This window comes from Trachemys scripta, chromosome 25, assembly GCF_013100865.1.
Source record: "Trachemys scripta elegans isolate TJP31775 chromosome 25, CAS_Tse_1.0, whole genome shotgun sequence".
NCBI classification, from domain to species: Eukaryota; Metazoa; Chordata; order Testudines; family Emydidae; genus Trachemys; species Trachemys scripta.
The window spans coordinates 7,097,646-7,119,219 of NC_048322.1; the positions used below are offsets into that span (position 1 = coordinate 7,097,646).

Consider the following 21,574-nt stretch of genomic DNA (forward strand, 5'->3'; position numbering starts at 1 on the left):
GCAGGGGGCTCGGCCGGCATTGGGGCAGCTCTCCCGTGACGCTCTCCCCTCTCCCTGCAGAGCTGCGCATCGGGCTGACGGAGGAGTTCTACGTGGGGAAGTCAGAGCTGCGAGGTGAGTGGCTGGGCGCTGGTCTCTGCTCTGCCTGGCGGGGGCACCCTGGCTTTGATCCCGCCCCCCCCTGGAGGCTACGGCACCACCAGTCTCCACTCTGCCTGGCAGGGGCGCCCTGGCTTTGATCCCCCTCTCTCCCCCCCGCAGGCTACGGCACCGCCGTCCGCGCCGACCAATGCGCCTTCCACAGCTCTGTGAAGCTAGACGAGTTCGAGAGCAGCCGCATCCTGAAGGTCACCCCCAGCCAAGGGGAGGTGAGCCCCACGGCCTGCCCTGACCCCCCCTCTGCAGCCCCACGGCCTGCAGCTGGGCGCCCAGTGTGGGGACCGGGGGAGGTGAGCCCCACAGCCTGACCCCACTCTGCTCTCCCCAGCTGCCGGTGATGCAGTACCAGCTGTCAGACGACATCCCCTGCGCCCTGCCCTTCCACCTCTTCCCCATGCTGGAGAGGGACCCCACGGGCAGGTGAGTGAGCGGGGCATCCGGGAGCACAACGCCCCTCGGCCCAGCGCCTCGGCCCTCACCCTTCCCATCTCCCCACAGGCTCCGCATCTACCTCAAGCTCCGCTGTGACCTGGCTCCCAAAAGGTAAGAGCCCGGGGAGCTGGGAGGCTCCCTGGGGTGCGGACGGCCCCTGCCAGCCATGTCCCCCTCCCCAGCAGGCTCCCAGGCTGCTGCGTCCCCCCCTCGGCCCCAGTTCACCGCTTTCTCTTCCCTCCAGCCAGGCCCTGAACGTGCGAGTCCAGCTGCCGGTGCCGAAGGGGGTCGTCAGGTGGGTGACAGGGGCTCCGGGCGGGTCTCCCCTCTAGTACCGGGGGCTGCATGCTGGGGGGACGGCATTAGGGGCAGGCCTGCCCCCCCTCCTGACTCTCTCCTCTCCCCCAGCCTGTCCCAGGAGCTAAGCAGCCCTGAGCAGACCGCCGAGCTGCAGCCCAGCATCAAGGCCATTCGCTGGGTGATCCCGCGCGTCCAAGGGGGCTCCCAGCTCTCCGCCCTCTTCAAGGTAAAGACGGCCTGGGGCGCGGAGGGGGGAGACGGCCCTGGCCAGGGGGATGCACCCCTGTGTTAGTGAGAGGGAGCAGAGCCCCTGCCCTCTGGAAGGAGGATGAGCTGTGGGGCAGAGGCGTTAATGAACGTCTCTAACGTCTATGCTGGGGTCTGAGGGTGCCAACCCCACCCCACAGAAGGGGGGCGCGTGTCGTGCTCTGCCCCGGACAATAACGCCCCAGCTCTCTCCCTGCAGCTGGAGATCCCAGGGCTGAGCAGCTCCTCACTGCTGGAAGTGGGGCCGGTGAACATGTCCTTCGAGCTGCCCATGCACACCTGCTCTGGCCTGCAGATCCGCTTCCTGCGCTTCACGGCCCCACAGGCCGGGCTGCCCCACCGCTGGGTGCGCTACGTGTCCCACAGCGACTCCTACGTCATCCGCCTCTGAGCCCAGCCCCACCGTTGGGTGCGCTATGTGTCCCACAGCAACTCCTACGTCATCCGCCTCTGAGCCCGGCCCAGCCCCGCCGCTGGGTGCGCTACGTGTCCCACAGCGACTCCCACGTCATCCGCCTCTGAGCCCAGCCCCACCGCTGGGTGCGCTACGTGTCCCACAGCGACTCCCACATCATCCGCCTCTGAGCCCGGCCCCACCGTTGGGTGCGCTACGTGTCCCACAGCGACTCCTACGTCATCCGCCTCTGAGCCCAGCCGCACCACTGGGTGCGCTACCTGTCCCACAGCGACTCCCACATCCTCTGCCTCTGAGCCCGGCCCCACCGCTGGGTGCGCTACGTGTCCCACAGCGACTCCTACGTCATCCGCCTCTGAGCCCAGCCCCACCACTGGGTGTGCTTGGTCACCCTCAGCAACGGCTGTCTCGTCCACCTCCCCGCCCTGCGTCCCCTGCCCCACAGCATTGTGCAGCGACTCCTAGGGTGTCCCCTCTCCCAGGCTAGTCACCTCCCCGCACACGGGGCTCTGGCAATAAACAACTTTATTTATGAGTAGAACCAACCCCCTAACCTCTGTAACAGCAGCCCGGCCAGGGCACCGACAGAGCCTGGCCTAGACCCGTCGACCCAGACTCCCGAGGGTGCTCACCCACACTGGGAACCCGGTCCTGTAGCCAGACACAATAAAAGTGCAACAGAAAAACAGCCTGGTGTGTAATTCCCTGGGAAAGACCACGCCCAGCGAGGGCCCCATTCCCGGACAGGGGTGATCTCCCGCCTGCTCCAGCCACGTCAGGGATCCTGCGGGGGAGAGATTCCCAGTGAGACTTGGCTCCCCGCAGTGCAGCACGGCAGGTGCTCCCCCCACCATGCTCTCACACTCCCCTGCGCTCACCTCGATGCCAAGGATGGTGGAGTCGAAGAGGTCCCGGAACTGCTCACCTTGGGAGCTGTGCGAGCGGATCAGCGGCTGGAGAGGCAAACACCAGTGCCTTAGTGCCCTTCCTGCCACCAGCCCAGGCCCCTCCTGCCACCAGCAAGCCAGCCAGCGTCCTGGCTGCAAGGTGGAGAGCGCCCCAGGGGAAGCGGCTGTGGGGGGGCCAGGCCCTGGACACCCCGCTGGACGCAGCTCCTGCTAGGGTCATCCCGAGCCAGGCTGCGTGTAAGGGGCCTGCCGCAGTCAGGCCGGGGCTCGCAGGCCCTCGACACATCACCAATAGCCCTTCCCGCCGGGGCAGGGCCAGGGTTCCCCTCACCATGTCCAGGCCCTGGGCATCCTCCTCGTCACTGCTCTCCGCCTGGATCACCATCTCCTCCTCCTCCATCAGGCTGAGCCTAGGGGACACAGGGCAGGGTTAAGGGGGCTCCGGCCCAGAGAGGGAGAGCCGGCCCCCAGGACAGCGACAACTACTCACCGGTCCATCCTGCTGCCCAGCCCAAGTCTCGAGGTGCGCCGGGGGACCAGGAGCTGCTGCTGCTGGCCAGGTGATTCTCGGGAGCGCTGGGAGCTGAACCAGGGCTGGCTGCAAAGGACAGGAGGGCAGCAGGGTCAGAGCAGGTTAAACCGCCCCCCATCCCCGCTGGCTCTGCCTTGCCCCCCATGGGTCTCACCTCTGCACGAAGTCCGACTCGGACCCCTCCTCTTCCTGCAGCTGCGCCGGGCTGCCCAGCTGGCGTCCCCTTTTCAGCGCTGTCGACGTGAGCATTGGCGTCTCCAGGCGGCTGCTCAGTGGGAGGCTGGAATCCCCTTGCTCAGACGAATCTGCAACAGGAGAGAGAGAGATGTCAGGTGATCCACTCCTGGCCCCAGAGTCACCCCACTGTCCCCGGCCCCCCACCTGCACCCTGGGTTCCCCCCCGGCGCCCCGCTATCCCCGGGCGCCCCCCCCCCAGCTCCGCTGGCACCCCCCCCAATCCTGACCCACAGCCCCTGCTATCCCAGCCCTGGGCTCTCCACCTCCCGCCAGGTCTGCCAGTGCACCTCAGTCCTGACCTGAGCCCCCCAGGTGCCAGCTCGTGCCAATGTGCCCGGGTCTCAGTCGAACACTGACAGCTGGAAGCAGTCCGGCTCACCTGTGTGCTAGTACTGGTAAAACAGGTATACATCTACCCCGATATAACACGAATTCGGATATAATGCGGTAAAGCAGTGCTCCGGGGGGGGACGGGGCTGCGCACTCCAGCGGATCAAAGCAAGTTCGATATAACACGGTTTCACCTATAACGCGGTAAGATTTTTTGGCTCCCGAGGACAGCGTTATATTGGGGTAGAGGTGTATTAGAATGGTAAGAATAGGTTTAGACTTTATGATTGGGAGCTGCTGCCTGGATTAATCTCACATGTACCATCAGTGTCCCACACTGCATGGTTGTATTTGGGCCTGTGACTGTGTAAACCGCCAGACAGGAGAAAGACATTAATTAGTTAGTGCTAGGGGCTGGGACGGTGCACCTGGAACTTCCCTGGGGACTGTCAACAAGAGGACATGAGACTTCTACCATTCTGCCCTCTTCCCCATGAAGGAGAGTCATGCGAGCGGACTCCTCCCAGCAGGTGAGCTTGCAGCTCAGAACATGGCCGGAGGGGAATAAAGCTCCTGACAAGAAGGAACTGATTACACTGCTTGCACGCTGGGGGCAAAGTGTTCGTTTGTAGGCATGACTGGCTTACCCCACAGGACATACAGAGCTTGCAGACTATAGCAGCTTTCATTACCTTTTTAAACTGATGACTAACTCATCTGTGTGCTCTCTGTCGACTCGCTTTAACCTTGTCAATAACTCCCTGGTTTCCTCTCACAGTTTATCCTGGCTACAAGCCCTCAGGTGGAACTGACCTGGGGGAAGGGACTGGCCCTCCGGAAGTGGCAGTAACCTGAACGGTGCTGTGATGCTGCGTGTGAGGGACCAGCTCGCACACAGGTAAGCCCACCTGTCCCTGAGGGGCCTGTCTGTGACCTGAGACTGGCGCTCACACTTTGGACTAGTCACTGCCGGCAGCGTTACACCTGCTATTTCCTAGCAGGGGCAGCAGCATGTGGCATTTGCCCCTCACCATCCAGATGCCTCCTCTTGGCTGCAGAGCTAGGTCTCCTCCGGAGTCGGGGGGCTGCAATCCGGCTGGCATTGGAGCCCATGTCATCCAGGGATCTCAGCGAGCGGCGATACATCAGGAGTGAATTCCAGCGCTTCCCTCTCTGCTGTGGGGAGAGCCTGGCCTGGCAGGTCTGCTCCAGGTAGGACAGGCTGTGGGAGGGAAGGCATAAGAACGGCCATACTGAGTCAGACCAAAAGTCCATCTAGCCCAGTATCCTGTCTGCCGACAGTGGCAAATGCCAGGTGCCCCAGAGCTAATGAACAGAACAGGGAATCAAGTGACCCATCCCCTGTCGCCCATTCCCAGCTTCTAGCAAACAGAGGCCAGGGACACCATTCCTGCCCATCCTGCTAATAGCCATTGATGGACCTATCCTCCATGAACTTCTTTAGTTCTTCTTTGAACCATTATAGTCTTGGCCTTCACAACATCCTCTGGCGAGGAGTTCCACAGACTGACTGTGCACTGTGTGAAGAAATACTTCCTTTTGTTTGTTTTAAACCCGCTGCCTATTAATTTCATTTGGTGGCCCCTAGTTCTTGTGTTATGAGAAGGAATAAACAACACTTCCTTATTTACTTTCTCCACACCCGTCATGATTTTATAGACCTCTAGCCTATCCCCCTTTAGTTGTCTCTTTTCCAAGCTGAAAAGTCCCACTCCTCATATGGAAGCCGTTCCAGACCCCTAATCATTTTTGTTGCCCTCTTCTGAACCTTTTCCAATTCTAATATATCTTTTTTGCGATGGGGCAACCACATCTGCACGCAGTATTCAAGATGTGGGGGTACCATGGATTTATAGAGAGGCAACATGATATTTTCTGTCTTATTATCTATCCCTTTCTTAATGATTCCCAACATTCTGTTCGCTTTTTTGACTGCCGCTGCACATTGAATGTTTTCAGAGAACTCTCCACAAGGACTCCAAGATCTCTTTCTTGAGTGGTAACAGCTAATTTAGACTCTTTCATTTTATATGTATAGTTGGGATTATATTTTCCCATGTGCGTTGCTTTACATTTATCAACTTTGAATTTCATCTGCCATTTTGTTGCCCAGTCACCCAGTTTTGAGAGATCCTTTTGTAGCTCTTCGCAGTCTGCCTGGGACTTAACTATCTTGAGTAGTTTTGTATCATCTGCCAATTTTGCCACCTCACTGTTTACCCCTTTTCCAGATCATTTATGAATATGTGGAATAGGACTGGGCCCAGTATACACCCCTGGGGGAGACCACTACTTACCTCTCTCCCTTCTGAAAACTGACCATTTATTCCTACCCTTTGCTTCCTGTCTTTTAACCAGTTACCAGTCCATGAAAGGACTTTCCCTCTTATCCCATGACAGCCTTTGATGAGGGACCCTGTCAAAGGCTTTCTGAAAATTGAAATACACTATATTCACTGGTTTCAGAGTAGCAGCCGTGTTAGTCTGTATCCGCAAAAAGAACAGCAGTACTTGTGGCACCTTAGAGACTAACAAATTTATTAGAGCATAAGCTTTCGTGGACTACAGTCCACTTCTAGATATGCATCCGAAGAAATGGTCTGTAGTCCACGAAAGCTTATGCTCTAATAAATTTGTTAGTCTCTAAGGTGCCACAAGTACTCCTGTTCTTTTTACTATATTCACTGGATTCCCCTTGTCCACGTGCTTGTTGACCCCCCCGAAGGCAGGTTAACCCTTACAGCATGGGGGCCACTAATCACACACACACCCCCAAGCACTCCTGAAAGCCACTGTCTCCCACCCCCACCGGACCACCACCCTGGGCACTCACAGCAGCTTCTTGTCTGGGCGCAGCAGGCGGGGGGAGAATTCGCTCAGCACCTCCAGGAAGGGCAGGTTGAGGGGCCCCAGCTCTGAACCAGAGGGTTCTGGCTCCTGGAAGGCAAATTTGATCCCAGCCCTGGGCAGGAGAGAGAAAGAGAGAGAGAGATGGGAAGCGGGGGGGGGGCTCCAAACCCTGCAAGTCCAAGTGCCAGCCATCCCACCCCCATGTTCAGTGCTGACCCCGGCATGCCCCTCCCCAATTCCTAGAGGCTCCCGGACTCCCAGCATGCCCCCACAGCTCTGCTCTGCTCCCCACCCAGCCCCCTGGCTCACTTGTGCAGGGCCACCAGCGCCTGGCGGTTGTGCAGCTGGTGCAGGCCGAAGAACACGGAGAAGCGCCGTGCCAGATCCCGGATCTCCAGGAAGGCCTTGCCGTAAACTGCCTCCGGGCCCTGCTGCAGCAGCAGCTCTGTCAGCAGCTGCACAGGGGCAGAGAGTCAGACATGGGGCCGCATGGCGGCTCGAGCCCCATCCTCCAGCCACCTCCCTACACAGACTCACCGGGACGGGCCAATCCAGGGGCCTCCCCAGCCCCCCCACCCCATCCACATGGATATGGATCAGTGACAGGGACTCCCCTCTCCCCCAGGCAGCACTGGACACGGGCCCCTCCCCAGTACCTGCTGCAGGCTGAGGAGAAGGGTGCGGGCCCACTCATCCCGGTCAATCTGCCGCGCCCGGCTCAGCGTCTCCTTGATGATGTCCCCGTAGTCCTTGTAGAACTGGAAGGGAAAGCAGGGTAGTGGGGCCCCCCAACCGCCCAGCCCCGCCGGTGGTGAGTAGGGCTGCAGGCTTGTCACGGCTGCTGTGACTTTCCTTTGGGGCCAGGATTTTAATAAAAACTCACCTGCAGCAGTGGCGGCGCCTGACCGCAGGGCTGGGCCCAGTTTCCCACTCTGGGCGTTGCAACCTGGCACAAGGGGTCAGTCACAGGCCAGGCCAAACCAAACCTGAGCAGTGCTGCAGCCCCATGTGCCGGGTGGGTCACAACGCTTGCAGCAGGGAGCCGGGCGCAGCCCCAGAGATTAGAGAGTCCATTGCCCTGATCCACACCCCGAGCTCTAGGTGTTCAGACACTGGAGGCAGTGCCCATCCCTTGGTATGGTAGGTGCGCCCCTGCACCCCGCCCTGTGCCGTGGGGTCCCTCCCGTATCTCCCCCACCTTGGCGTAGTGCTTGAAGACGTCGGAGGCGGCGCTCAGCTCCAGCACGTTGTAGATGATGAGTTTGCAGAAACCGGCCAGCAGGTTGCGCCGTTGGTGTAGCCTCTCGATCTTCCCCTTGCTGTCCTCCTCATCTGCAGAGGATGGGGTGGGGAGTGAGGCTTTTGGCCCACAGATCCCTCTCCCCATTTCTCTGTGCTCCCCCCTACTCAGCCCCCTTCCCCCAGCCTGCCTGTCCACTCTCCCGCCCTTGCCCCTCCCCCAGCCCCATGGGGTGAGTACGCACCACTGTCCACGAGCTCGGCATGGTTGAAGACATGATCCATGAGGAATCCGGCCAGCTGGGACTGCAGGGCGACCTCGGGCCGGTACACCAGCAGCTCCAGCACCTCCCGCTCACCTTGAGCCAGCTGCGGGCTGAACACCAGCAGCAGGTCACTCAGCAGCACAAAGGCCTGGACAGACAGAGGCAGAATGAGCACCCCACAAACAGCACTGCTGGGGGGCTCCCAGACCCCCTTCCCCAGCACGCCTGAGCTGCGGCCTGTCCAGCCCTCAGCTCCCAGCCCTTGTCCACCTCTCACCTGCTCTTGGACCCTGGAGTCCACATCGCTCAGGCAGCTCTGGCAGAGGGAGCAGAAGGAGGCGACTTTGCGCTTCAGGGCCAGCAGCTCTTTCTGGGGTAGGAGCAGAGGCGGCTGTGAGGGGCAGGGGCAGGAACCCCCAGCCCCCAGGACTCAGAGGCAGGGCCAGGGCTGACCCCCACCCCGCCCTTCTTGGCAGGGACCTCCCCATCGGCCTCACCTGCACAGGGACGGTGCCAGAGACACGAGCCAGCTCCCAGAGGATGCCAAAGTGGAGACAGGTCATGGTGGGGATGACCACCTGCAATGGAAGCCCAGAGTAAGAATGTGGGGCTGCAGTCCCCCCAGTTCCAAGCTGCCCCATTGCATCCTCTCCCCACAGTCCCCCACGCTGCCTGGCAGGGCAAGGCCCCACCTGGGTTCCCTGCTGTGGGGAGGCGGCCAGGCTCCTGGCTCCCCGAGAGACCCCCCAGTACCTGCTTGGGGACCTCGCCTGTGTCTACAGCTCGCTGGAGGAGGAGGCTGCAGGGCTCATAGAGCTGCCATGGGGTCAGGTCGTGAGCACTGCAGAGAGAGAGAGAGAGAGAGAGAGCGAGCGCGCGCCTCGCTCACGGGGGTGTCCTAGCCCCCCACTCCCCTCCCACCACCACCGCAGGGCAAGGATGAAGGGACCCATGTGAACAGACAGCAGGGAGATGGGATGGGATGGGATGGGATGGGCTGGGCAGTGCTGTGTGACCAGGCCCCGCTACCCAGACGGAGCTGGGGGGAGAGGGGGACACAGTCTGGCACTCACTTGTGGAGGATGGAAATGCGCTTCAGTGTGGCAGCCATGCTGTAAACCTCGTCTTCGTCCAGGTACGAGGCCTGAGGGGGAACCGAGACAGCTCAGCAGGGCAGGCCCCTAGGTATCAGTCCTACAGCACCCATTGGAGCCAGCACAGCACCCGCAGCAGTCCCTGAGCGCCTGGTGCCCCCCGCTCCCAGTTACACACTATGTACCCCCCCCACACACACACACCCACACCCAGTAACACACCCCACTCCCTGAGCATCTGGTACCCCCCACACACTCCCAGTAACACGCCCCACTCCCTGAGCGCCTGGTACCCCCCCCACCCGCTCCACTCCCTGAGCACCTGGTACCCCCCCACCCCCAATAACATGCCCCACTCCCTGAGCGCCTGGTACCCCCCCACACACCCCCAGTAACACGCCCCACTCCCTGAGCACCTGGCGCCCCCCACCCCCAGTAACACGCCCCACTCCCTGAGCACCTGGCATCCCCTGCTCCCAGTTACACAATATGTACACCCCACTCCCTGAGCGCCTGGTACCCCCAACCCCCAGAGCCTGCAGTAACATGCCCCATACACCCCACTCCCTGAACGCCTGGCCCCCCCAACCCCCAGTGCCTGCAGTAACATGCCCCATACACCCCACTCCCTGAATGCCTGGCTGTGACAAAGTGGGAACATTCTATAATATTTTTGTAGTCCTGTTTGACCATATGCGGCAGTGTTACCCTGTGGGTGGAAAAGGAGTGTTTGTTCTCAGGACAGTCAAAGAGACAGAAGGATGGGTGTTCCTATCTGCCTGGGCCTTAGTCTCCATAACAATGGAGCATCTGAGAACACAATGGCAGATCCAATCACCAGGACCTAGCAAGCCAGGACCCAGAGGGAGATGGATTTCCCCACCTCTCAACAAGGAGGCTAAAGAATGGTTAATCGCCTTCTCGTAATTGTTGTTCTTCGAGATGCGTTGCTCATGTCCATTCCAATTAGATGCGTGCGCACTGCGTGCACAGTCATCAGAAAGTTTCCCCTAGCAGCACCAGTCAGGTCGGCTATGGAGCCCCGGGGGTTCTCACAGCAGAGCAGGGTAAGGCTGGCTCTCAGAGTGAAGGATTGGAGTGACCTAGCACAGGGGTTTCAACACGGCGCCCGCCAGGGCGTCTAAGTGCGCCCGCGTACTGGCCGGCGGACGAGCATCCGCCGAAATGCCGCTGAATTTCTGCGGCAACACCTCTGGATGATGCCGCTTGTTGGTGCCATTTTGGCAGATGCTTGTCCGCCACCACGGTCCTCCATGGCTCGTCGTCTGGCACCCGCCAGACAACAAAGGTTGGGGACCACTGAGCTAGCAGATCACCAGTGCAGATAACACCAGAGGGGAATGTCACACCGTCTCTGCGGACCTTGAGCAGGAACTCGTGCACGAGAGGGCTTGGGGGAAAGGCGCAGAGGAGACGGCCTCCCCAGGGTAGCAGCAATGTGTCTGCGATTGAGCCCGGGCTGATTTTCTGGAAGGAGCAAAATGCTGGGCACTTCCTGTTACTCCGAGGGCGAAGGAGGTCGACCTGGGGAAACCCCCACCTCTGGAAAATGGAGTGAATGACGTCTGGCCACATGGACCACTCGTGGTTGTGGAAGGACCTGCTGAGGCCATCCACCAGTACGTTCTGGGCTCCTGGCAGATAGGATGCTTCCAGGTGAACGGAGTGGGCTATACAGAATTCCCAGAGCCTGAGGGCCTCCTGGCAGAGGGGCGAGGACCGGTTCCACCCTGCTTGTTGACGTAAAACATTGCAGTGGTGTTGTCCATCATGATTGCCATGTACTGGCCTTGCAGTTGAGACTGAAAATCCTGGCATGCAAGTCGCACAGCTCTGAGCTCCTTGATATTGATATGGAGAGAGAGCGCATCCTGTGCCCAGAGGCCCTGTGTTTGGAGATCTCCCAGATGTGCGCCCCAGCCTAGAGCTGATGTGTCCATAACTAGAGACAAGGAGAGTAGAGGGCTGCTGAAGGGGGGTCCCTTGAAGACTATCTGAGCACTGCTGTGGCACCGTGACCACTACGTCCAGGCTGTCACGCCCAGGAGGTATGTCGAGGCGAGCCATGTCTGTAGAGGTCTGAGCCTCAGCCTGGTTTGCCGGACCACGTACATGCAGGTGGCCTTCTGACTGAGGAGGCTGAGGCAATTCCTCGCTGTCGTGGTTGGGCAAGGGGAAGGGGCGGAGTCGGGGCGGGGCTGGGGGCGGGACCCCGTGGAGTGTCCTCCTTTTGGAGGCTCAAAATATGGTAAAAGACGGTTACTCACCGTTGTAACTGTTGTTCTTCGAGATGTGTTGCTCATATCCATTCCATTAGGTGTGCGCGCGCCGCGTGCACGATCGTCGGAAGATTTTCTACCCTAGCAACACCGGCGGGTCGGCTGTGGAGCCCCCTAGAGTGGCGCCTTCATGGCGCTGAATATATACCCCAGCCGACTCGGCGCCCCCTCAGTTCCTTCTTGCCGGCTACTCCGACAGTGGGGACGGGGGGCGGGTTTGGAATGGATATGAGCAACACATCTCGAAGAACAACAGTTACAACGGTGAGTAACCGTCTTTTCTTCTTCGAGTGCTTGCTCATATCCATTCCATTAGGTGACTCCCAAGCCCAACTTAGGTGGTGGGGTCGGAGTGAGACATTGCTGTGTGCAAAACCGCTGATCCGAATGCAGCATCGTCCCTGGACTGTTGCACTAGTGCATAGTGAGCTGTAAACGTGTGGACTGATGACCAAACCGCCGCTCTACAAATGTCCTGTATCGGAACATGTGCCAGGAAAGCAGTCGAGGAGGCTTGGGCCCTCGTGGAGTGAGCGGTGAGGTGGGGTGCTGAGACACCTGCCAGGTCATAGCAAGTCCGGATGCAAGACGTAATCCAGGAGGATAGGCGTTGTGAGGAGACCGGTGAGCCTTTCATTCGGTCGGCCACTGCAACGAAGAGTTGCGTCGTCTTTCTAAAGTGCTTTGTGCGGTCAATATAGAAGGCCAGGGCCCTTCGTACGTCCAGGGAATGCAAACGTTGATCCTGGCGAGTGGCATGTGGTTTGGGATAAAAGACCGGGAGAAATATGTCCTGGTTGATATGAAATGGAGAAACCACCTTAGGGAGAAAGGCAGGATGTGGACGAAGCTGCACTTTATCCTTATGGAAAACTGTATAAGGGGGCTCGGATGTAAGCGCCCTGAGTTCAGAAACGCGCCTTGCTGAGGTGATGGCTACGAGGAGGGCTGTCTTCCAGGATAGGTACAAAAGTGAACAGGTGGCTAGTGGCTCGAATGGAGGACCTGTGAGTTTGGAGAGAACCAGATTGAGGTCCCACGTCGGGACGGGTTGACGCTGTTGTGGGTACGTCCGGTCTAAGCCCTTGAGGAATCTAACGACCATCGGGTTAGAGAATACCGAGGACGTGAGTTCCCCTGGGTGAAAGGCTGATATAGCGGCCAGGTGAACTCTAATTGAAGATATCGCCAACCCTTGCTGTTTTAGGGAGAGGAGATATTCCAATATGAGAGGAATAGGTGCCTGTAACGGGGACGTGGCTCGTTGTTCGCACCAACAGGAGAACCGCTTCCACTTGGCCAGGTACGTGGTCCGTGTTGAGGGCTTCCTACTGCTCAGCAGAATCTGTTGTACAGAGTGCGAGCATTGCTGCTCTGCCTGGGTGAACCATGGAGCAGCCACGCCGTGAGGTGGAGTGATTGCAGGTCGGGGTGACGCAACCGGCCGTGGTCCTGAGAGATGAGATCCGGACACAACGGAAGCGGGATCGGTGTCTGAACCGAGAGTTCCAACAGTGTGGAGTACCAATGTTGTCTCGGCCACGCTGGAGCGATCAGAATTACCTGTGCCTGGTCTCTGCGCAATTTGAGCAGTACCTTGTGGACCAGAGGAAACGGAGGGAAGGCATAAAACAGGTGACCTTTCCAGGGAAGGAGAAACGCATCCGAGAGGGAGCCCGGAGCTCGACCTTGTAGGGAGCAGAACACGTGGCACTTCCTGTTGTCTCGAGATGCAAACAGGTCTATCTGGGGAAACCCCCACTTCTGGAAGATGGAATGTATGATGTCCGGACGGATAGACCACTCGTGCGTCTGGAAGGACCTGCTGAGTCGGTCCGCTAGAGTGTTCTGGACTCCAGGGAGGAACGATGCCGTGAGATGGATTGAGTGGGCGATGCAGAAGTCCCACAGGCGAATGGCCTCTTGGCATAGAATTGACGAACGTGCTCCTCCTTGCTTGTTGATGTAAAACATGGCCGTGGTGTTGTCGATGAGAACAAGGGGACCAAGCACGGTGGAAGTGGGAGAGGCGATCCCGAAAGGAGGGGGCTGGATCCTGGGGGATGACTGGGGCGCCGTCCTCGACCGCACCTTCAAAAGTTCTGCCTGGGGCCTGAAGGCGGTCTAGGTGGCCCCTGGTTCTGGCCGGGTTGAGGGCCGGTCCACCTTCTTCTACCACCTCTCCCTCGCCTCCGGGCCGAGTCCTGTCTCTGACGAGGCGGGGGGGGGTAGAAGCGCTGAGGCTGCGGCCTAAATGGCCTGCGCTGAGGGCCCACAACATGCATCCCCAGGGAGCGCATGATTGTTCTCGAGTCCTTGAGGCTCTGCAGGCGAGAGTCCGTCTTATCTGAGAACAATCCATGACCCTCAAAGGGCAGATCTTGTAGGGTTTGCTGCAGCTCCGGAGGCAAACCCGAAACCTGAAGCCAGGAGATCCTGCGCATAGCGATACCCGAAGCCAGGGTCCTCGCAGCTGAGTCTGCAATGTCCAAGGAGGCCTGCAAGGAGGTCCGAGCCACCTTCTTGCCCTCCTCTACCATGGCTCCAAACTCTTCCCTGGACTCTTGGGGAATCAACTCCTTAAACTTCCCCATAGAGTTCCAGGAGTTGAAATTGTAGCGGCTCAGTAGCGCCTGTTGGTTCGCCGCTCTAAGTTGTAGCCCTCCGGCTGAGTAAACCTTACGGCCAAACAGATCAAGCCGCTTAGCCTCTTTTGATTTAGGCGCTGCAGCCTGCTGGCCGTGGCGCTCTCGTGCATTCACTGATTCCACCACCAGTGAACACGGTTGGGGGTGGGTATACAAGTACCCATAGTCCTTAGACGGGACAAAGTATTTCCTTTCCACCCCTCTCGCTGTGGGAGGAATAGAGGCAGGAGTTTGCCATATCGTATCCGCATTCGTTTGGATCGTGCGGATCAGGGGTAACGCCACCCTCGATGGGGCATCCGCTCCAAGGATATTCACGATCGGGTCGTGCACCTCCACTATCTCCTCCGCCTGCAGGTCCATATTACGGGCCATCCTACGCAGGAGATCCTGGTGAGCCCGAAGATCTATCGGAGGGGGACCCGTACATGAAGTGCCCGCCACTGCCTCATCCGGAGAGGAGGAGGAGGATGCCTCCGGTGGTACTGGATCCAAGGGGGGGTCCTGATCCCCCTGCTCTTGGGCCGGAGCGTCACCTGCACTTGGGTCCATGGTGTCGGGTGGCGTGGACACGGAAGCCTCCATGCCTCCTGGCGGAGGCCGAGAGATGGTGGATTCTGGGGCCCTTCTGACCGAGTGACTCGAGCGAGAGGTCGATGGTATTGGAGCCCCTTGCTCCTGGTGGTACGCCCACGGGGTCCAAAACGACCAGTGAGATGGTCCATGAGAGAGGTCCTCTGCCATCTCCTGCCAATGGCCCAAGTTTCGTTCTTCGGCTTGCCCTTGAGGGGGGTATGCCGATCTCGACAGGTCCTCCGAGGAGCGAGACACCGATCTTGACGGCCATGGCGGTGCCGAGAGAGATGAAACGATCCCCGTGGGCTGCGGTGCCGTACGGTGCCGGTCCGGAGATGATCTATCTCTGCGCGGTGCCGGCGATTGGTGCCGGGACCGCGACCGGTGCCGATGACCTCGTCGGTGCCGGGAGTCGGATCTGGACCTCGACGAGGACCTGGAGTATGCCCGGTGCCGGGAGCGGCCCCTCGACGTCGAGCGTCGACCGTAGCGGTGCCGAGAACTACGTCTCGACGTTGATCGGTGCCGACGATCATATCGGTGCCGAGACGTAGAGCGGTGCCGCGAAGAAGATCTTGGCCGCGAGTACGACCAGTGCCGAGACGATATTCGGTGCCGGGACTGCGAGCGGCGTGGGGACCTGCTTCGGGACCTGGATCGGTGCCGAGGTTCCAGCCCTTGCGATGGAGGGCGCATCAAGGCAGGTTTTCCCCTAGAGTGGACCGGGCGAGTCAACGGTGCCGACGGTGCCGGTGGTTGTGGCGGTGCCGGCTCCGTGAGGGCGATCAGGTCTCTCGCCGTCGCGAAAGTCTCCGGTGTCGACGGGAGGCACTGTATCACCGCCGGTCTCGGTGGTGACTCTGTATGCACCGGACTCAACGGCCTTGGAGCCGGAGTCGACGGTGCTGGAGGCACCTGTTTTAGGTGCTCTACAGGTGGACGCGGCTCTACCCCCGGCACCGGGGGAGCCGGCGTCTTCGGCACTGAGGTCCCCGCCTTATGGGATTTTTTATGTCCCGGGGATGATGAACGGCGCCGAGGCACTTGTTGTGAGTGCGGTGCCGATGAGGTCCGGTGCCGTGGAGGCTTGTCTGCCGTGGTCGGCATGGTCGGTGCCGCTGGGGCACTACGCACCGAGGTGCTAGGTGCCGGGGCCTGGCGCGCCGATGGAGCGTCCGGGCTAAGTGCTGCCTCCATAAGGAGTTGCCGGAGTCGAAAGTCCCGCTCCTTCTTGGTCCTCGGTTTGAAGGCCTTACAGATCTTGCACTTATCTGTTTGATGGGACTCTCCCAGGCACTTCAGACACGAGTCGTGCGGGTCGCTCGTTGGCATAGGCTTAGCGCAGGAGGCGCACTGTTTGAAGCCGGGAGCCTTGGGCATGAGCCCGACCACGCGGCCGGGGAAAAAGGGGGGAGATAACCCCCTTAATCCCCCTTTTTTAACTATATAACAACTATAAACAAGTGAATAACCAACTATATAACTATAAACAACTAGAACTACAACTATAACTGTGAATAACTGGATAAGCTAGGGAGAGTGGAGAACAGCTACGCCGCGCTCCACAGTTCCAACGACCGTCAGGGGCGGTAAGAAGGAACTGAGGGGGCGCCGGGTCGGCTGGGGTATATATTCAGCGCCATGAAGGCGCCACTCTAGGGGGCTCCACAGCCGACCCGCCGGTGTTGCTAGGGTAGAAAATCTTCCGACGATCGTGCATGCGGCGCGCGCACACCTAATGGAATGGATATGAGCAAGCACTCGAAGAAGAACCCTAGTTTTTGGTCGATTACGAACCTTAAGAAGCGTCTGTGAGCAGGGTAAATCGCTATGTGAAAGTACACATCTTTCATGTTGAGGGTGACGAACCAGTCTCCCGGGAAGGGATGATTGTATTGAGAGAGACTATGCAGAACTTCAACTTTACCATGAACTTCGAGTCCTTGCAGGTCCAGAATGGATCTGAGACTCCCCCTTTGCCTTGGGGATTAGGAAATAACAGGAGTAGAATCCCTTGTCCCTTAGCTCCTGAGGAACCTCCTCTATCACTCCTATGGCAAGGAGCGCCTGCATGTCCTGGATAAGGAGTTGCTCATGAGAAGGGTCCCTGAAGAGGGATGGGGAAGAGGGGTGGGAGGGAGAGTAGGAGCAGAATTGGAGAAAATATCCCACTTCCACCATGTGAAGAACACAGCGGGCCGATGTTATTTGGGACCATGCACAGTAGAAGTGGGATAGGCAGTTCAAAAAACATGGGGAAGGATCCGGGGTTGAGACAGGTGCTCCGTCCTCAGGCACACCTTCAAAATGTTTGTTTTGAGCCCGACGAAGGCTTAGTTGGGCCCTGGCCCTGTCCGGATGGGGGATGGGAAGGTTTACGCCTGCCATTCCTGCCCCTGCGCCTGTAAAAACCCTGCCTCGGCTGAGGAGGATACAGGCGCTGTTGCGGCAGTTGGGGCTTAAAGGGCTTTCGTTGGATTACCAGGGTATGCATACCCCAAGATTTCATTGTCGCCCTGGAAGCTTTGAGGCTATGCAGCCTGGAGTCAGTGTGTTCACCAAACAGACCCACCCCGTCAAAGGGTAGGTCTTGCATAGTTTGCTGAACCTCGGGTGGGAGCCGCGAGACCTGCAGCCACGAGCTACACCGCACAGCTATCCCTGAGGACAAGGTGCGTGCTGCCGAGTCCACAGCAGCCAGTGAGGCCTGTAAAGAGGTCCGTGCCACTGCCTTGCGCTCCTCGACAATTGCCCCAAACTCCTCCCTGGATTCTGCTGGTACTAGATCCCTAAACTTCAGCACTGAGTTCCAGGAGTTAAAACGGTATCTGTTCAGGATTGGGTGTTGGGAATCCTGAGTTGCAAGCCCCCCGTGGAGTAAACTGTGTCCGAATAAATCCAGGCGCTTGGCATCCTTAGATTTAGGTGCTGGGGCTTGCTGACCCTGCCTCTCCCTCTCATTTACTGCAGACACTACCAACGAGCAAGCCTGTGGGTGTGTGAACAGGTAGTCGAACCCCTTGGAGGGCACAGACCCCATCCTCTCTTAGCGGTGTGAGGGATGGAGGCTGGGGTCTGCCAAATGGTCTTTGCATGCATTGGCCTGGATAGTTTTGATGAGGGGTAGAGCGACCCTGGATGGTCCTATTGGTGCCGGGATGTCCACCATATGGGTCCTCTGACACTACCACCTCCTCAACTGCAGGTTCATATTCCGTGCCCCCCTGTGCAGGAGTTCCTGGTGGGCACGACTATCTATAGGGGGCGGCCCTGAGATGGAGGTGCCGCCACCGCCTCGTTTGGGAGGATGCTGGTGGGGGAACTGGGTCCTTCTGACTCCCTTGGTCCTCAGGGCCCTCCTGCCCTGCCTCTAGCTCTGTGCCAGCCACTCCAAGGTCTGGCTCAGGAACTGGGGTGGGTTCTGCAGGAGGAGGTGGGACTGCCGGCTCCTCTGCACCCCTAGGGGTGGAGCTACTGGCCACTGCCTCTGGCGCCCTAGTTTCAGACGCCACTGAGCGCGAGGCCTTGGACTGGGCACCCTTAACCTGGTGGTATGCCCACAGGATCCAAAATGGCCATTGCACTGGCCCGTGCCACTGTGCAGGCCATGGTTGGGGACAGGAGTCTTGGGGATGCCTGGCTACTGCTCCAGCTGCTCCCAGATCCTCTTGTAGCCCCATCTGAGTAAGGATTCTGCTCCTTAGAGTGGTCCTCGTCCTCCAGCTGCACGATTCACTGGGGCTTGGTGAACTTCCCAATGCGTAACCCTCTCTTTTTGCACAGGATTAAAATGTCCTTCTTAAGGAGATGGTGATAGGCCATCACTCCGCTGTTCCCAAGTTGCTGTGGACTCACAGGCCTGTGTGCTCTCAGCTCCCCACGCTTTCTAGGAAGAACCCCTAGTGTGCCAGCCCTTCTCATGGTCACCACCTCTCTCCCAGGGTCCAGCCGCAGACTCCTCCGCCCCTGAGACTGTTCGCCGTAGTCCCCAGGGGGACCCCGTTACTGCAACAGTCTCTCTCGCTGGTCACACACTCCCAGGGGTTAAGCGTAGCTCCTTCGCCCCCTGAAACCGCCCCTCTCTGAGCCTTCAGCACACCTGGTCCACGGTAATTCCCCTTCATTTTACTGTTCCCAGTCACTTACTACAGGATGCTCTGTCTACATGGTGCAGTAGATCCCACCGCTACCACCAGTTGTCACAGAGTCACTGGGTGATGCTCTGGAACTGCTCCATATGAAGCCAGTCAGGACTCTGGGGGAGCCTCCTCGCTCTGAGCGCACTGTCTCCAGGCCAAGAAGCTTACGCAGCTTCGACCTTCCTGGGTCTGACCTCGGAGCATTCACAGCAGCCCCTTCCACACCGTGTGCCTCCTGCAGCGAGTCCACACAGGCGGAGCTCCTGGGGAAGCCAGAGGGCCCTGCCCCCCAACTCCACAGTCAGACGTGACTCTCAGCCAGCCAGTAAAACACAAGGTTTATTAGACGTCAGGAACATAGTCCAAAACAGAGCTTGTAGGTACAGGAAACAGGAGCCCTCAGTCAGGCCCATCTTGGGGCCAGGGCGGCCAGACCCCGGCTCTGGGCCTCCCTCTCTTTCCCCAGCCAGCTCCAAACTGAAACTCTCCAGCCCCTCCTCTGGCTTTTGTCTCTTTCCTGGGCCAGGAGGCCACCTGATCTCTTTGTTCTCCAACACTAGGGTTACCATATTTAAAAAATAAAAAAAGAGGACACTCCACGGGGCCCTGGCCCTGCCCCTTTCCCACCCCGGCCCCGCCCCAACTCTGCCCATTCCCCGCCCCTTCCCCAAAGTCCCCACCCTAACTCCCCCTCCTCCCTCCCAGCCACGCGAAAAGGGCTGCCCAAGCGCTACTGGCTTCACCGTTTGCCGGGCAGCCTCCAGACCCTGTGCCCCTGGCCGGCGCTTCCCCAGCGCAGCTGGAGCCCGGGAGGGGAAGTGCCCGGCCGGCAGCTCAGGATCCGGAGGCAAGGGGGCTGCCCGAAGCCGGTAGCGCTCAGGCAGCTCAGCTCTTAAACAGAGCTGAAGAGTCAGGGGAGGAGCACAGCAGCCGCGGGAGGGGAAGTGTCCAGCCAGAGGTATTTTTCCCCGGACGTGTTCAGCTTTTTGACAATTCCCCCCGGACGGGGGTTTGATTACCAAAAAGCCAGACATGTCCGGGAAAAAACGGACGTATGGTAACCCTATCCAACACCTTCAGTTGGCACTTGCAGGGGAGGGGCCCAGGCCATCAGTTACCAGGAGACAGGGTGTCGGCCATTCTCTGTGCAAACGGCATCACACTGGCCCTCTCAGGCTCTGCAACAATCATACACCTTGATCCCACCATCTAGATACTTAAGAAATGCATAGGGGAAACCAAGGCACCCACACAGTATTCAGAGAAAACATTAAGAATATTCCCACTTCGTCACAAGCGCCATGAAGGCGCCACTCCAGGGGGTTCCACAGCCGACGCGGTGCTGCTGGGGGAAAAACTTTCCAACGGGCGTGCACGTGTTGCGCACACACCTAATTTGAATCGATATGAGCAAGCACTTGAAGAAGAAGCGCATTTCCCCAGCTTTCAAAGTAGCAGTGGTGTTAGTCTGTATCTGCAAAAAGAACAGGAGTACTTGTGGCACCTTAGAGACTAACAAATTTATTTCAGCATAAGCTTTCGTGGGCTACAGCCAACTTCTTCAGATGCATAGAGTGAAACACACAGACAGAAGATATTTATACACTCAGAGAACACGAAAAGGTGGAAGTACGCATACCAACTGTAAGAGGCCAATCAATTGAGATGAGCTATCAGTAGCAGCAGAAGAAAAAACTTTGAAGTGATAATCGAGATGACCCATAGAAGGTGTGAGGAGAACTTAACATGGGGGAAAAAAATTCAATTAGTGTAATGACCCAACCATTCCCAGTCTCTGTTTAGACCTAAGTTAATTGTGTCTAATTTGCATATTAATTCAAGTTCAGCAGTCTCTCTTTGGAGTCTGTTTTTGAAGTTTTTTTGTTGCAAAACTGACACCTTCAAGTCTGTCACTGAGTGATTAGAGAGGTTGAAGTGTTCTCCCACTGGTTTTTGAATGTTATGATTCCTGATGTCAGATTTGTGTCCATTTATTCTTTTGTGTAGAGACTGTCCGGTTTGGCCAATGTACATGGCAGAGGGGCATTGCTGGCACACCATGGCATATATCACATTGGTAGATGTGCAGGTGAACGAGCCCCTGATGGTATGGCTGATGTGATTAGGTCCTATGATGGTGTCACTTGAATAGATATGAGGACAGAGCTGGCATCAGGCTTTGTTGCAAGGATAGGTTCCTGGGTTAGTGTTTTTGTTGTATGATGTGCGGTTACTGGTGAGTGTTTGCTTAAGGTTGGGAGGCTGTCTGTAAGCGAGGACTGGCCTGTCTCCCAAGATCTGTGAGAGTGAGGGATCATCTTTCAGGATAGGTTGTAGATCTTTCATGATGCGCTGGAGAGGTTTTAGTTGGGGGCTGAAGGTGGTGGCTAGTGGCGTTCTGTTATTTTCTTTGTTGGGCCTGTCCTGTAGTAGGTGGCTTCTGGGTACTCTTCTGGCTCTGTCAATCTGTTTTTTCACTTCAGCAGGTGAGTATTGTAGTTTTAAGAATGCTTGATAGAGATCTTGTAGGTGTTTATCTCTCTCTGAGGGATTGGAACAAATGTGGTTGTATCTTAGAGAACAAAGCTGGAGAACAAAGGACTGGAGGCGTATGAGGTGGGGGGACAAGTGTTGGCTGCTGGAAGGCGTCTGGGCTCTCAGCCGCAGTCTGACCCAGGAGGTCGGATGGACCGACAGACAGGGGTTCCGCACAGCGTGGCTGGGCTCTGAGCTACCCACAATGGACGATGCTTTAACCATTTCTCTAGACTCCCCTAAGCTTCCTGTGCTGTGTGCCATTTAACGAATAAACCCCACTGTTCTGACAGTGCTGTGAGAATGTCACTGCAAGCAGCGATTTC

At 58.2% G+C, this 21,574-nt stretch overlaps 2 protein-coding genes across 5 annotated transcripts in view; one reads left to right on the forward strand and one right to left on the reverse strand.

Annotated features, from left to right (window-relative positions):
- AP4M1 (adaptor related protein complex 4 subunit mu 1) overlaps nt 1–2,259 on the forward strand; it is a 53,104-nt gene extending 50,845 nt beyond the window's left edge. Inside the window, exons 2-8 of the mRNA XM_034757045.1 lie at nt 5–114; nt 262–368; nt 488–579; nt 658–702; nt 836–886; nt 1,000–1,117; nt 1,358–2,259. Of these exons, the coding sequence (XP_034612936.1) occupies nt 5–114; nt 262–368; nt 488–579; nt 658–702; nt 836–886; nt 1,000–1,117; nt 1,358–1,549 (715 nt within the window). The 3' untranslated portion in view covers nt 1,550–2,259. The remainder of the gene's footprint in view (nt 1–4; nt 115–261; nt 369–487; nt 580–657; nt 703–835; nt 887–999; nt 1,118–1,357) is intronic.
- A 7-nt stretch (nt 2,260–2,266) lies between these two features.
- Nucleotides 2,267–21,574, reverse strand: part of STAG3 (stromal antigen 3) — a 28,688-nt gene continuing 9,380 nt past the window's right edge. For all 4 annotated transcript variants that reach the window (XM_034757084.1, XM_034757083.1, XM_034757081.1 and 1 more), the window contains 15 exons: nt 9,030–9,100; nt 8,710–8,797; nt 8,454–8,534; nt 8,234–8,326; nt 7,936–8,104; nt 7,650–7,783; nt 7,108–7,209; nt 6,761–6,906; nt 6,435–6,563; nt 4,612–4,802; nt 3,168–3,318; nt 2,972–3,079; nt 2,813–2,891; nt 2,452–2,526; nt 2,267–2,357 (listed from right to left, as the gene is read on the reverse strand). In XM_034757084.1, coding sequence (XP_034612975.1) covers nt 2,349–2,357; nt 2,452–2,526; nt 2,813–2,891; nt 2,972–3,079; nt 3,168–3,318; nt 4,612–4,802; nt 6,435–6,563; nt 6,761–6,906; nt 7,108–7,209; nt 7,650–7,783; nt 7,936–8,104; nt 8,234–8,326; nt 8,454–8,534; nt 8,710–8,797; nt 9,030–9,100 — 1,626 coding nt within the window. In that variant the 3' untranslated portion in view covers nt 2,267–2,348. The remainder of the gene's footprint in view (nt 2,358–2,451; nt 2,527–2,812; nt 2,892–2,971; nt 3,080–3,167; nt 3,319–4,611; nt 4,803–6,434; nt 6,564–6,760; nt 6,907–7,107; nt 7,210–7,649; nt 7,784–7,935; nt 8,105–8,233; nt 8,327–8,453; nt 8,535–8,709; nt 8,798–9,029; nt 9,101–21,574) is intronic.